General features: G+C 36.0%; 1 protein-coding gene across 6 annotated transcripts in view; it reads left to right on the top strand.

Annotated features, from left to right (window-relative positions):
- LOC115213814 (RUN and FYVE domain-containing protein 2) overlaps positions 1–10,724 on the top strand; it is a 250,820-nt gene extending 240,096 nt beyond the window's left edge. For 5 of the 6 annotated variants that reach the window (XM_029782694.2, XM_036504738.1, XM_029782693.2 and 2 more), the window contains 3 exons: positions 6,200–6,326; positions 8,892–9,013; positions 10,405–10,724. In XM_029782694.2, coding sequence (XP_029638554.2) covers positions 6,200–6,326; positions 8,892–9,013; positions 10,405–10,423 — 268 coding nt within the window. In that variant the 3' untranslated portion in view covers positions 10,424–10,724. Of the gene's footprint in view, positions 1–6,199; positions 6,327–8,891; positions 9,803–10,404 lie in introns of those variants that run through there. The other variant, XM_029782692.2, reaches the window with a different exon arrangement.
- Positions 10,725–12,882: the final 2,158 nt, after the last annotated feature.

Here is a 12,882-nt window from a genome sequence, read left to right on the forward strand (position 1 = left end):
TAGTAGAAGATAGCTGCCCAATGTGCTGAGCAGTAGGACTGAACACAAAACCATGTGTTTGCAAAGTAAATTTCTTAAAGAGAAATAATAAAATTAGCAAGTAGGCTCAGTTAATATTTTTACTCCACTGATGCTAAGTATAGGTAGCAAAGACGAAGGAACATAACTCTTCATTCCAATGTTTGAGTTATACACATTAAAGCTTCTTAATTTCAGTGTTTATTCATAAATTATACTAACAAACAAATAACTCATACCGTTTCCTTTAACAAAGTGGATCAATATAACCTTTAGTGTCAAACTGAACATCCCTTATTGTCTTCTGCTTTCCAAATTCGCTGTGAAATTAAAATAGTTCCAAATTGCTGGTGAGGTCAGACAGATCATTTTAGATAAGACAATGGTGACATTTGAAACAAGTAAAAATTTTGTAACTATGTGACTGACAACATTGGTTGTTCCTACAATAGCTAATGATTTCCTGCAAATTAAACTTCCTTCAGTTTATTGAAATGGTAGAGTTTGAAGAAACTAATGATAGGCTGAATTGCCAACTAGTAAGTATAAAAAGCTCTTTAAAAAGAATAAAATTATTTTGCTATGAAGAAGTAAAAAATCTAACATTTTGGACTGAACTTTTCTCTCTCCTACACAATATAATTGTTTCTCAGATGTGCTTTGTACTTTTTCGCTTAGAACAGTGCTTCTGATTTCTTTTAATTACTAAAAATTAAATTGCTGGAAACTTGTTGTCTTCAAGGTCGTTGCCAGTGTCGCTGGACTGGCTCCTGTGCAGGTGGCACATAAAAAACACCATTTTAGCATGGCCATCGCCAGTACCACCTGACTGGCCCTTGTGCCAGTGGCACATAAAAGCACCCACTACACTCTCAGTGTGGTTGGCATTAGGAAGGGCATCCAGCTGTAGAAACTGCCAGATCAGATTGGAGCCTGGTGCAGCCATCTGGCTCACCAGTCCTCAGTCAAATTGTCCAACCCATGCCAACATGGAAAGCGGATATTAAACAATGATGATGATGATTATCTCAATGGCAAAATATTTTACTTAGCAAACTTTTTTGATCACTGCTAAAGAAAGTTCTAAACAGGCGAGTTTACAGATCAAAGATTACCAAAGAATCTCTTAGGGAAGGTAGAGCGTGCATATGATTTTGCCACTGACATCCGAACCAAGAAGGACATAAATATCACTGAATCTCTGTTGTCATTTAAGAAGAAAACATAGAAGTTTAAGAATTCCTTGAGCTTATTATTATTGGTTTTCTTTCAGTCAAAAAAAAAAAATCAGCATTTAACAAACTCAAGGAATTGGATTTACCAATACATTGAAATGTCATGAAAAGCTTTACTATAGATAATTATATCTCTGAAAAACAAACAAAATTTTAAGTTTGAGAAATTGAACTAAATAAAATGGAATGACAAACAGTTAAATTTTAAAAAAAGATGGCACAGAGACTTCCTTCATGGTAACTCAATTTGCTAAAAGTGGCAACCATATCTCTCTTAACTCATACCCACTAGCATAGCCAGAATGTGTACCACCTAGGACAGCCCTTCCATTTGCTGCCCCCTGACACCACAAAAAAAAAAAACACACACATTGCCTACAGTAGACCCAAAAGTGCTGCCCCTACTACCCTCCCCATTTTCACTAGTGCTCATACCCTTAAAAGAAAGAAACATACCCAAGATATCGTAAATCCATTACATCTAAATAAAAGATGGGATAGTCATGGTTGAAATACCTTTGAACAAGGATGATCTGGGATTAAACAATAATAGCAGCAACTAGGAGATAGCTCATTCTTTTGCTGTTTGTCTTTTATCCTGTTTAGTCCAATTCATCAAGAGCTGTATAAGAAAAGATGGCCTCAGATTTCTTTGAAATGTTCCATCTCTTCCAAAGTACATCAACATTATACACTGTGGCAATAACAATTGCTGTAGCAACAGTTTTACTAGAAGCTAACTTAAGCCAATGAAGGAAACTCTGCGTCTCATATGGAAAGCTATTTAATATCCCCAGGCTAATTGCAAATATAGAAGAATCTGTGGGGATGGCATATGTGTTGAGAAAAATAACAAATGTCTTTTCGTATAGGATTTTAGAGGCTTCATCAGTGAACTGTATCTAACTTGAATTCAGATAAATTTCATCCGTAAATTGGATGAGTTCCTCATCTCTTGTCTATGTTGTAACTTTATCTGTTAGAAATAACAGCCAATTTTTTCATAAATTGCATTCAACTGTCTTGAAAGAGGATATATGATGTTTTTTTTTTAAAAAAAAAAAGATAGGATAATGATAGCTGGAACACCCTTTAGTATTGGTTTGCATAATCAGGCATGACTTGGTACTGAACAGCACCAACTAGCAGATAGGTATTCACCCATCAGGACATATCTGCTTGTCCATATAATTTCTGAATACATTGTAAAAATACATTGACTGTAACTAATTACTTTCTCTTTTTATGCCTGGTGTGTCTGTAAGGATGTACAAGAGTGTATGTATATGTGTGTGTATGTATATATATATATATATATATATATATGTATGTATGTATGTATGTATGTATGTATGTATGTATGTATGTATGTATGTATGTATGTATGTATGTATGTATGTATGTATGTATGTATGTATGTATGTATGTATGTATGTATGTATGTATGTATGTATGTATGTATGTATGTATGTATGTATGTATGTATGTATGTATGTATGTATGTATGTAAACTCTTACACATTCATACACACATACATTCATACTCATATATACATATTTTTATTTGCATTTATGTTAATATACATTGTTAGGTGTGTGTCTGTATCAGCATGGAAGATGGATGTTAAATGATGATGTACATTCCGCACACACACACAAAATAATATAACATTTATATGCCCACTAACTTTTACGCACAATAAAATATCTTCTGTTGTTTTGTTAGAACACCACAGATGCTGTGTCTTCTTCACCAACAATATTGTAATTAAAATAAATTTACCACTCCTGTAATTAAAATAAAAATTGGCAAAATCTTAATATTGTTCTAAATTTAAATCACTCAATTGTGAAAGCTTCAAGTATGTTTTCTTCAGATTGACTGTGGTCATATGACCATGGAACTGCCTAAATTCAAATTCGCTCTTGCGTCACATATTAACAAATTACATTCTGGATGACTGAAATTTCTTTGTCTGCTTTCTGCAATAAACATTTCACCCTGCATCACCATGACTGTCAATGCTGCCACCATTGTTGTCACTGCTTGTCCCACATTAGGACACCACCTCACCACCAACTCTCCATGTTTTTATTGCATGTTATCACCACCATACCCAAATCACTTGCTGTCGATTATTACATCATTGTACCACTAGACCACTTCCACCACCATCACCACCACTACCATCTCAACTACTATTATGCCACATCATTACACAACACCACTTTGCAATGAGCCAATTAATGTGCTTTAATATGGTTGTTAGATCTGCTAAAAATAGGAACTAAATCTCCTTCAAATCTGACCTTTTATTAGTTTGAAAGAAGTTCTGGATTTGCAAGTGAATATTTGAGATGAAAACAAAAGTGAAGTTGTAGGGCTATGAGATGAAATAGAAAGCAGTTGGGGTGCTTTTGTTTTTTTTAATGTCAAAGGTCTTTTGTCAGAATTATCTCATACATCATCTCAGTGATAGACCAATATCCTGTTCAGGGTAGGGAGTGTTGAAATCTCAATCACATGTACACCATGAAAACCAGGTTAAACTCCAGCTTTATGAGTCCAAGGACTCAGCACAGGTCTAAGTTTATACATCATTTCACAGCACACTATCACACACTGTACTTCCACTTTCCATTATAGCAAGACACCTACCTGTTTCTCCTTCTCTGTCTCACTGCCACACTCTAACCTTTCATCATCTGACACAAGATCCCCTCTTCCAATGCCCCCTCCCCCTCTCAAATTCTTTGTCTTGTAAGTTACTTGGTGACCCTGCTAGTGCTGGTGCCACATAATAAGCATCAAGTTCACACTGTGAAGTAGTTAGCATTTGGAAGGAAATCCAGCTGTAAAACTCATGCCAAAACTGACACTGCCTGTACTGGTGCCATGTAAAAAGCTCTCAGTCTACTCTGGAGTGATTGGTGTTAGGAAGGGCATCCAGCCATAAAAATCCTGCCAAAACAGACACAATAGCCTGGAGTAATTTTCTGCCTGGCTGGGTCCTGTCAACTATCCTACCTATGCATGCATGGAAGATGGTCTTTGAACAATTATAATGATGATGATTCTGTTTCCTACTAACACAAGCCATCACTCACTCACCAGTTTCTTTTGATTATCTTGATGTTGTGGCTACCATCCTGGAACAAATATGGAACTTTTCTCTTGCACGTGTATTGGTTAAACAATTCTCTGTTCATAAATTTTCAGCTGTTGATGATCCAACATTTTTCTCTCTTTCAATCTCACTGCGTCTTGTGATGTAATATTTTAGCTTCACTGCTGTTGAGCCTGCTTCTATCAGACAAAGCTGTGACCCAGCAAGCACATATGTTAATAAAAGCATCATCATCTGCCGGTCTCTGTAAAAAAGAGAGACAGAGACAGGCAGAAACAAGGAAAATGCCCCTTGTATTTGAATACTATGCAAATATTCTTTTAAAAACTTTTCTTTTAACTTTTCCAAAATTTAAATGTTTTCCATACTTACAGTTGAAAAAGTCTCAATGACTGAAACTGGTACTGAAATGTTTTTTATAAAATTATTTTTGCATTTTCTACCTTGACTATTTTTTCCAGATAAATATATATATATATATTCCCTCCCTTCCTCCTTCCTTCTTTTTCTTACTACTGACCTTTGTCTGCTAAGCTGACCACTATCTCGCCCTACCTCACACGCCTACACACAGACGCACACACTAACACACACATATATATTTTTTTGTTTTTTCATCTCGCCTCACACACACACATACACGCACGCACACGCACACACTCACACATACACACACATCTGTTGCGTTACCAACCTTGTCTCCACTCTTTTGCCTTTAAAAACCCACTTTGCTCTGTTTTCGTAAACATCCGCCTTTCACCATGTGCTACTCGTAAACACCAGTCGTCTTTTTTCTCTTTCCCTGTTGCCCGCTCTGGGATCTTTCTTTCCTCTCTCTTCCTTCTTTATGTTTCCGACGAAGAGCTCCGCTCGAAACGTCATACCTCCCTGCTTCCTTTTCCTGAGCGCCTATTAATAATAATACTGTAATTGTTCCTTTGTTGTTGTTTTTTTGTTTCCCGTTTGGATTAAAATTATATATATATATATATATAATTATATATATACTCTCGATACAAGGGTAAACAATTCACAAGAAAAAATAATTCTCAAAAACTTAATTTGCTAAGATGTTAATTTTGTTATTATCTGGTATCACTATTTAAAAAAATGATAATAACCTGATCTATTTTCAGTTGATTTCTGTAGTTATTATCAGTGTATTTTTGGCGATTTAAATAAGAATTTTGACTGTTATTTCCAGCAGGTAGACATACTTAGTCTGTCCTTTGATTAATTTTAATATATATATATATGTATATATATATATAGGGAATCGTCTTTTATTAATAGTCTTAAGGAAAGATTAGAAAAATAATTTTCTAAGAATAAAAATGCCAACTAGTTATTTTCTTACTTTTTATCAGGTTTGAAACACAAAATGTAAATTTTGTCAAAATGCCTTCCTTCCTTTGTATAAAAACGTAAAATACTCTCAGCTCAAACTTCTAAGTCAAACTATTTCAGAATGTTGATGAAAGAAAAATCTTAGAATCCTCGGGAAAACGACTTTTATTTAGCTACTTGGCACTTTGCCCAAATTTACAACTAAATATTTGAGACTAAAGCAAAAATAATGTTAGTGGGCCTAGCAATGCGGTAGACACTGGTAGTTTTTGTGGATGAAACATTTTTGTCAGAAATAATAGTCAATACGTCACTTCCCAACACTTTAACACACAATTTAGTTTTTCTCTTTCTAATCTGATTCCCACTGATTTCATCATCGTTAGGTCACCACTTCCACTAATTTATCTTTAAATGTTGTTGTTGTTTTTTGAACCATGCTATACAATATCTGCTTTATGTACATGATAGGTCGAAACTAAAAATGGAAGACATGAAGGAAGCTCACTCAGCTCTTCGGGAGGCCCAGTGGGCTAGTGATCGGGACAGCAAGCAGTGTAAACAGTGTACTAAGCTGTTCTCAGTCTCACGGAGAAAGGTATGTTGTTGTTGTTGTTTCTAATTAATGAAATACCTGTTATTCCCTTAAGTGACATTTGGTCAGCATTGAAAGCACTGGATCCTTATGATGTGCTGAAAACATGTCATAACAGAAGCAGAGTTCATTGACCTCTTTGTTTTTTCTGCAACTGAGCACCATAATTCCTTTCTACTATAGGCACAAGCCTGAAATTTGGGGGAGGGGGATAGTTTGTTACATTGACCTCAGTACTCAACTGGTACTTATTTTATCAACCTCGAAAGGATAAGAGGTTAAGTTGACCTTGGCAGAATCGGAACTCAGAACATAAGGACAAATGAAATGCTGCTAAGCATTTTACCTGCTGTGCTACCAATTCTGCCAGCTTGCCAGTGCCATAATTACTAGGAATTAATGAGTGAAATGCACCAACTTGAAATATAACCTTATGTAACACTTAATGTTCTTGTAACTTACTATTAACCTCTGTAGACCATCCTTCCAGTGGCATATCTAATAGGGGAGCAAAGGAAATTACTCCTCTCTCAGAACACATTTTTCAAAATTGGTGTCTTCTTAACATTTCTTTTTAACTCTTCAGATACCTATATCAGATATTGTATGTTTCCTATATAATGACATTGTTACTGAAAGATGAAATGAATGAATGTAGAATACATCATCATCATCATCATCATTTAGTGTCTACTTTCCATACTGGCATGGGTTAGATAGTTTGACTGAAACTGATAAGCTGCACCAAGTTCCAGTCTGATTTGGCATGGTTTCTAAGGCTGGATTCCCTTCCTAATGCCAACCACTCCAAGAGTGTTATGGGTGCTTTTTACATGCCAGTTATGTGACATCAGCATCAGCCACAACTATCACTTCACTTGGCTTGATGAGTCTTATTAGAACTAATGAAATATTTTACACCATATAAGAGAAAAGAGTTTAAAAGTGTTTGGTATGTGTCTGAACACCTTTTTGTTTTTTGTACTCACTCCCTCTAACTTTAGAACCTGGCTATGTTTTTGCATCCATCTAAAACAACTTCTTGTTACTTTGTTTATCAAAATGCTTCCCCACTTTCCCTTTCCAGTTTCCCCAACCACATAAAGGTGTTCAGTACCTTCAGTTTAATACAATGATAGTGATATGACTAAACTCACTCAACATTACCTTCTCAGGTACTGGATTGCTCAGTTTAGCTTGACCGCATGGTCATTCAGCATCTTTAATAGAGTCCTCTCTCTTGCAAGCATTTAGGCCAGGTCTTTGATCTGAGGATAACTTCCTTCCACCAGCGCATGCACATGTATTCATATAAACATTTTATGTGTTAAATGAACAAACATAACAATGGTGACAACGATATATAAATAGGAATGAGACTGATGATCCAAAATATCATTAATCAATACAGGACCCACCTACTGTCTATCACCCTTCCACCATTGCTACCACCCCCATTGCATAAGCTCTCTGCAATCTCAAAGTTTGTGTATAGGAAGTTATATCAAACCTATTGCACCCAGTACACCCTATATTCACCCTCCCCTCTTGGACTACCAAGGATTTTCTCACTTCATTCTGTCTGCCATTGAACTTTTGTGTCCTTTCAACCACATACTCTAAGTTAATATTATCACTCTCTCTGCTGAGTCATGTTGCTTTGTGCCATCACTCTATCCACTTAGTCCCATTGCTTTGAATATATGTATCTGTCGTGGAATATTTAGTATGCCTATCACGCATCCTTCTTATCACTGTCATTCATGCCTTTTTCACTCATGCCTCTCATTCTGTAAAGGGGTTGGTGAACTTGCACAGGTGATTTAGATGTATGAAGGTCATGGTTACCCCTCCGGCTCTAGTGCCACAAGAAAATGAACCCTGGACATTCTGTAAACTATAGGGTTGAGAGGAGCTTTTATCTCGATGGTGCCACCAAAAAACATCCAGTACACTGTGTAAAGTGATCGGTGTTAGGAAGGGTTATTAAACCATAAAAGCTAAGCCAGACATGAAAAACAAGAGCAAGATGTGATCTTCTGAACCATGTAAGCAATATCCTCAAATCTACTGACTTCAATCATAGCAACTCATCTAACCTATGCCAGCATGAAAACTAGATGCAAAATGACAACAGTGATAAGAACAACAGCAACAAAGGGAAAAGTGACGACAGCAATCCTATAGATGACAGGATATTTCTATAAGTTCAGTAGCCATGAGATGAGCCCAATATGACAACAACGCTTTCTCTTTTTGCTCATAGATGAGAGGCAAGAACCCAGATGTTACTTTCCATTGTCTATACAACAACTGAATTTATGAAATTCACTTCTGGATTAACTGTTGCTAATGCAGATCATTACTGGTTGCTAGGATTCTGAATTTTACCCTATATTGATGATAGTAACAATGATGTTAATGATAATTGCTACAATAAAAATGTGAATGTTGATGACAAGAATAATAATGTGAGCATTATAATTGTTGATTTGCATATATTTTTTATCTTTTTGTGTTTGTTTTTTTTTCATTTGTTCTCATACCTATTTCTTGTTCTCATTGCAGCATCACTGTCGAAACTGTGGCTACATCTTCTGTAACGAGTGCTCAGACAACAAGATGCCACTGCCTTCATCTGCAAAGCCAGGCAGAGTCTGTGACACTTGCCACACATTCCTTCTACAGAGGTACTCAGCTACCTAACGACGCTCCTTCTTTATCTCTTTGTCTTTCTCCCAAACACCATGCATACATACATACCCATACACACATACACACACACACACACTGTATAACACATTCATACACATAAACACCCTTTATGTCTACACTCACATCTTCTGCTCCACATATACCTTTTTTTTTTTTTTCCTCAGATATGCCTCTTACAGAGATAGAGGCAAATAATAAAAGTAAAATTAAAATATGCCTCACTCTGCAACAGCCCTCTCTATTGAAGTAGCAGTTTCTGCCTAGAGGTTTTAAAGATTCCCTATGTTGCTACCATAGTTTTCCTACCCACAATTTCTCCTGCAGTTGTTAGAAGTTACCACCTACATGTTAAAATGTACTGTTCCCTGCTACAATTTCTTACCCACACTTCCTCCTACACAACCCAAGCAGTGGTGGGGGTGATTGGGGGTGGGGCAACTAACAACACTGAAATGGCCTACTGCTTTCTTCTCCACCCAAACGAGTTGCCACTCCCCCCTTGCCCTCCCTCTCTCACACATACACACATACGTTCAGAAACCCATTTCCACATCAACTTCAAACTGGCGTGCACACACACACGTGCATGCATGCAAACACCACTTCTGTCCAATATAGTCTTTCTACTTCTACTACCACCCTGCTCTGCTTTGCATTCCCTATACACACACACACAGGCATAATAGTCTCTGTTTCAGCTAATTCCCCCATCACAACTACCCACCATAAATGAAAGAACAAAACAAAAATGAGTATCTTTGAAGTAAAAAGAAACCACCAACACCTATACAACCATTCACATCTCTCTCTCTCTCTCAACACACAGACATACAGAGGAATATATATAAATTGAAGAGGGGAAGAGGATGTAGAAATCATGATGAAGAGGAGGAGGAGTAAAATATAGTGAACAAATAACTGGCACGCAAAAATCCTTTAAACATTACTGTAATAAATGGCAATGATAAATATGGTATTTTTTAAATAATACTAGCGATAATGAATTTGTTTATTTGTCACAGGCACAACACAAATGCAAATCATTTAAATACACTAATGAAGACATATATATATATATATATATATAATTTGGCAAAATCTCGAATCTAAGGAAACTGGTAATGGTCTGTGTCTGTTGTAAATATTAATTGGTGGAGATATTGATGCAATTCAATGACTGAAACAAGTAAAAGAATAAAAGAATATACATTATGTTATATATTGTATTATATTACATAAGAATTTCTTATGTTTAGCAAGCAGAGTGTAACTGTAAAAGTGAGTTGGATATCTTTGAGTGCATAAGCTCTCTCCTCTCCTCATATTAGTGTGAGACACATTTTATCTCGGACCTTTTCTTCTACTGCAGTGAAAGGCAAAGTTGATGCTGGAAGTGATTTGAACTGAGGAAGGAGGTAGCAGGAATGAAACTAAGGATTGTTCAAGACAATTCAAGTCCAGTACTCTCTCTCTCTCTCTCTCTCTCTCTCTCTCTCTCTCTCTTACTCTATATAATTTAATAATAAAAAATTTAGAAATGATAACAATCACTTTATTTGATTCCATTCTTGAACCTTCAGTTTAGTGTTACCAAGGAGTTGATAGCCACTAAGTTACTTAAGAGTGTCTCAAGGTCTTTTGTATTCTGCTTGCCTTTTGCAGTACAATGCCTCTGCTTATATATACATATATATATATATATATATATATATATATATATATATATATATATAATTATGTGTAAAGGTGAGATCCAAGGATCCAAGTGTAGGAAGTTAGTAAGCTTCAAGCAGTCCGTAGAATATATAAAAAAACAACTTTCAGGAACAATAGTGTTTTATTGACATAGAAAGTTGTAAAATTTTCCCATATCAATGTTTGGTAAGCTGAAAGAAGTTATTTTATAGTTCACAGTTAGCTACTGGAGTTGCTGTGTATGCAAATAAAAATCCAAATTTAGAGAATGAAGTAGGTAAAATCCAGGCTACATATGTTTTACTAGATAGCAGAACCTTGAAAGTAGTAATTATTCAACAAGGGGTACTTTGCTAGCTACTCATCAAGCCAAAGATCTTTGGTTCTGCTAGCTAAGAAAGATATATAGCCTGGATTTTACCTAACCCTAACCCTAAATTTGGATATATATATATATATATATATATATATATATATATATACAAGTACACACTCACACAGACATAGTGTTTGTGTATGCATGTAAGCCCATTTCTGTGAGGTTCTTACGTCACTATATATGTAAGCCTCAATATATGAGGCTATCCTTACATGCTGAACTTAGAAATTTGTGTATATGTGTGCTGATATTGGACAGGCAGTCAATATTATGCTTACCACCAAAGCTGGTATGTAATATAATGTTAAAATGTGAAAAACCTTGAAGAAATGGTAGGTAGAGAGAGGTAAGGTCAGTATAAGTCAGTCCTCACTGACTGAATAGCAGCCACTTTAGAAACCATCATTATCACTATCACAGCAAGTCTCTGCCCATGCCATACAACAACCATCACAAATATGGATTTAGATTGGTAGAATTGTTAGAGTGTCATGAAAAAAAGGATTCTAGTTCTTTATGCTGTGTTCAAATCCCGCTGAGGTCACCGTTACCTTTCATCCTTTTGGAGTTGATAAAGTCAATTATTAGTCATTTACTAAAATCAACAGTATCAACTAACTTCCCTCCCTGCAAAATCGATGGCCTTACATCTAAATTAAAAACCCAAGCTGGAAGAACAGTTAGTGTATCAGACAAAGTATCTATCAGCATTTCTTCTTGCTCTTTACATTCTAAGTTCAAATGTCACTGAGGTCAACTTTGCTTTTCATTCTTTCAAGGTCAATAAAATAATTCCCATTCAAGCACTGGGGTTGATGTAATCAACAAGCCCCTACCCCTAAATTTCAGGCCTTGTGCCTATAATAGAAAGCATTATTATTATTATTCCACCAAGGTCAACTTTGCCTTTCATCCTTTCAGGGTTGATGAAATAAGGCGGCGAGCTGACTGAAATGTTAACACACCGGGCAAAATGCTTAGCGGTATTTTGTCTGCCGCTACGTTCTGAGTTCTAATTCTGTTGAGGTCGACTTTGTCTGTCCTCTCTGTGTTTAGCCCCTTGTGGGTAGTAAAGAAATAGAAATAAGTACCAGTTAAGTACTAGAGATGATGTAATTGACTAACCCCCTACACTAAAATTTCCGTTCATTTACCTATACAACAAAGGACAACTACTACTTCTACTCAGAATAGTGCATTGGACTAAATGCCTTGTAGTATTTAGTGAGAGCCATTTTCATTCTTGAGTTCAAATCTTGCTCAGATCAACGTTTGCCTTTCCAGAGTCAAGTTCTAGAGCCAGTATAATCAATTGTTTCCCTCCTCATCCTCCTCCCAATTTCTGGGCTTATGTTAGAAACAGTTATTATTATTATCATCATCATCATCATCATTTATATGCTAGCAGTGAATTGGCTGAAATTGTCAGATGTTAGGTGAAAATGTTTTAATAGTTTTATTGAGTTTTAAGTTCAGATTCACCAGTACCAGTCCAAGAAGTACCAGTAATGTACTCAGGTTGATTCTATTGACTAAACTGTTCTCTTACAGTGACATCATTGACACTTTCTCCATCTCTCCTCCCCTATCAACGATCCAGTTATGCATATACACACGTTCATTTACCCATTCACACACAAACACTCAAATGTTTACATAGATCAGAGCACATTCACATAAACTCAGTCTATCTTGTTTTACCCAACTTAACATCTTCCACTTCTTCAGCCCATCTCACACATACACATAAACACAATTGCTACCACCACA

The sequence above is a fragment of the Octopus sinensis genome, linkage group LG7 (assembly GCF_006345805.1).
Source record: "Octopus sinensis linkage group LG7, ASM634580v1, whole genome shotgun sequence".
In the NCBI taxonomy this organism is placed as follows: domain Eukaryota; kingdom Metazoa; phylum Mollusca; class Cephalopoda; order Octopoda; family Octopodidae; genus Octopus; species Octopus sinensis.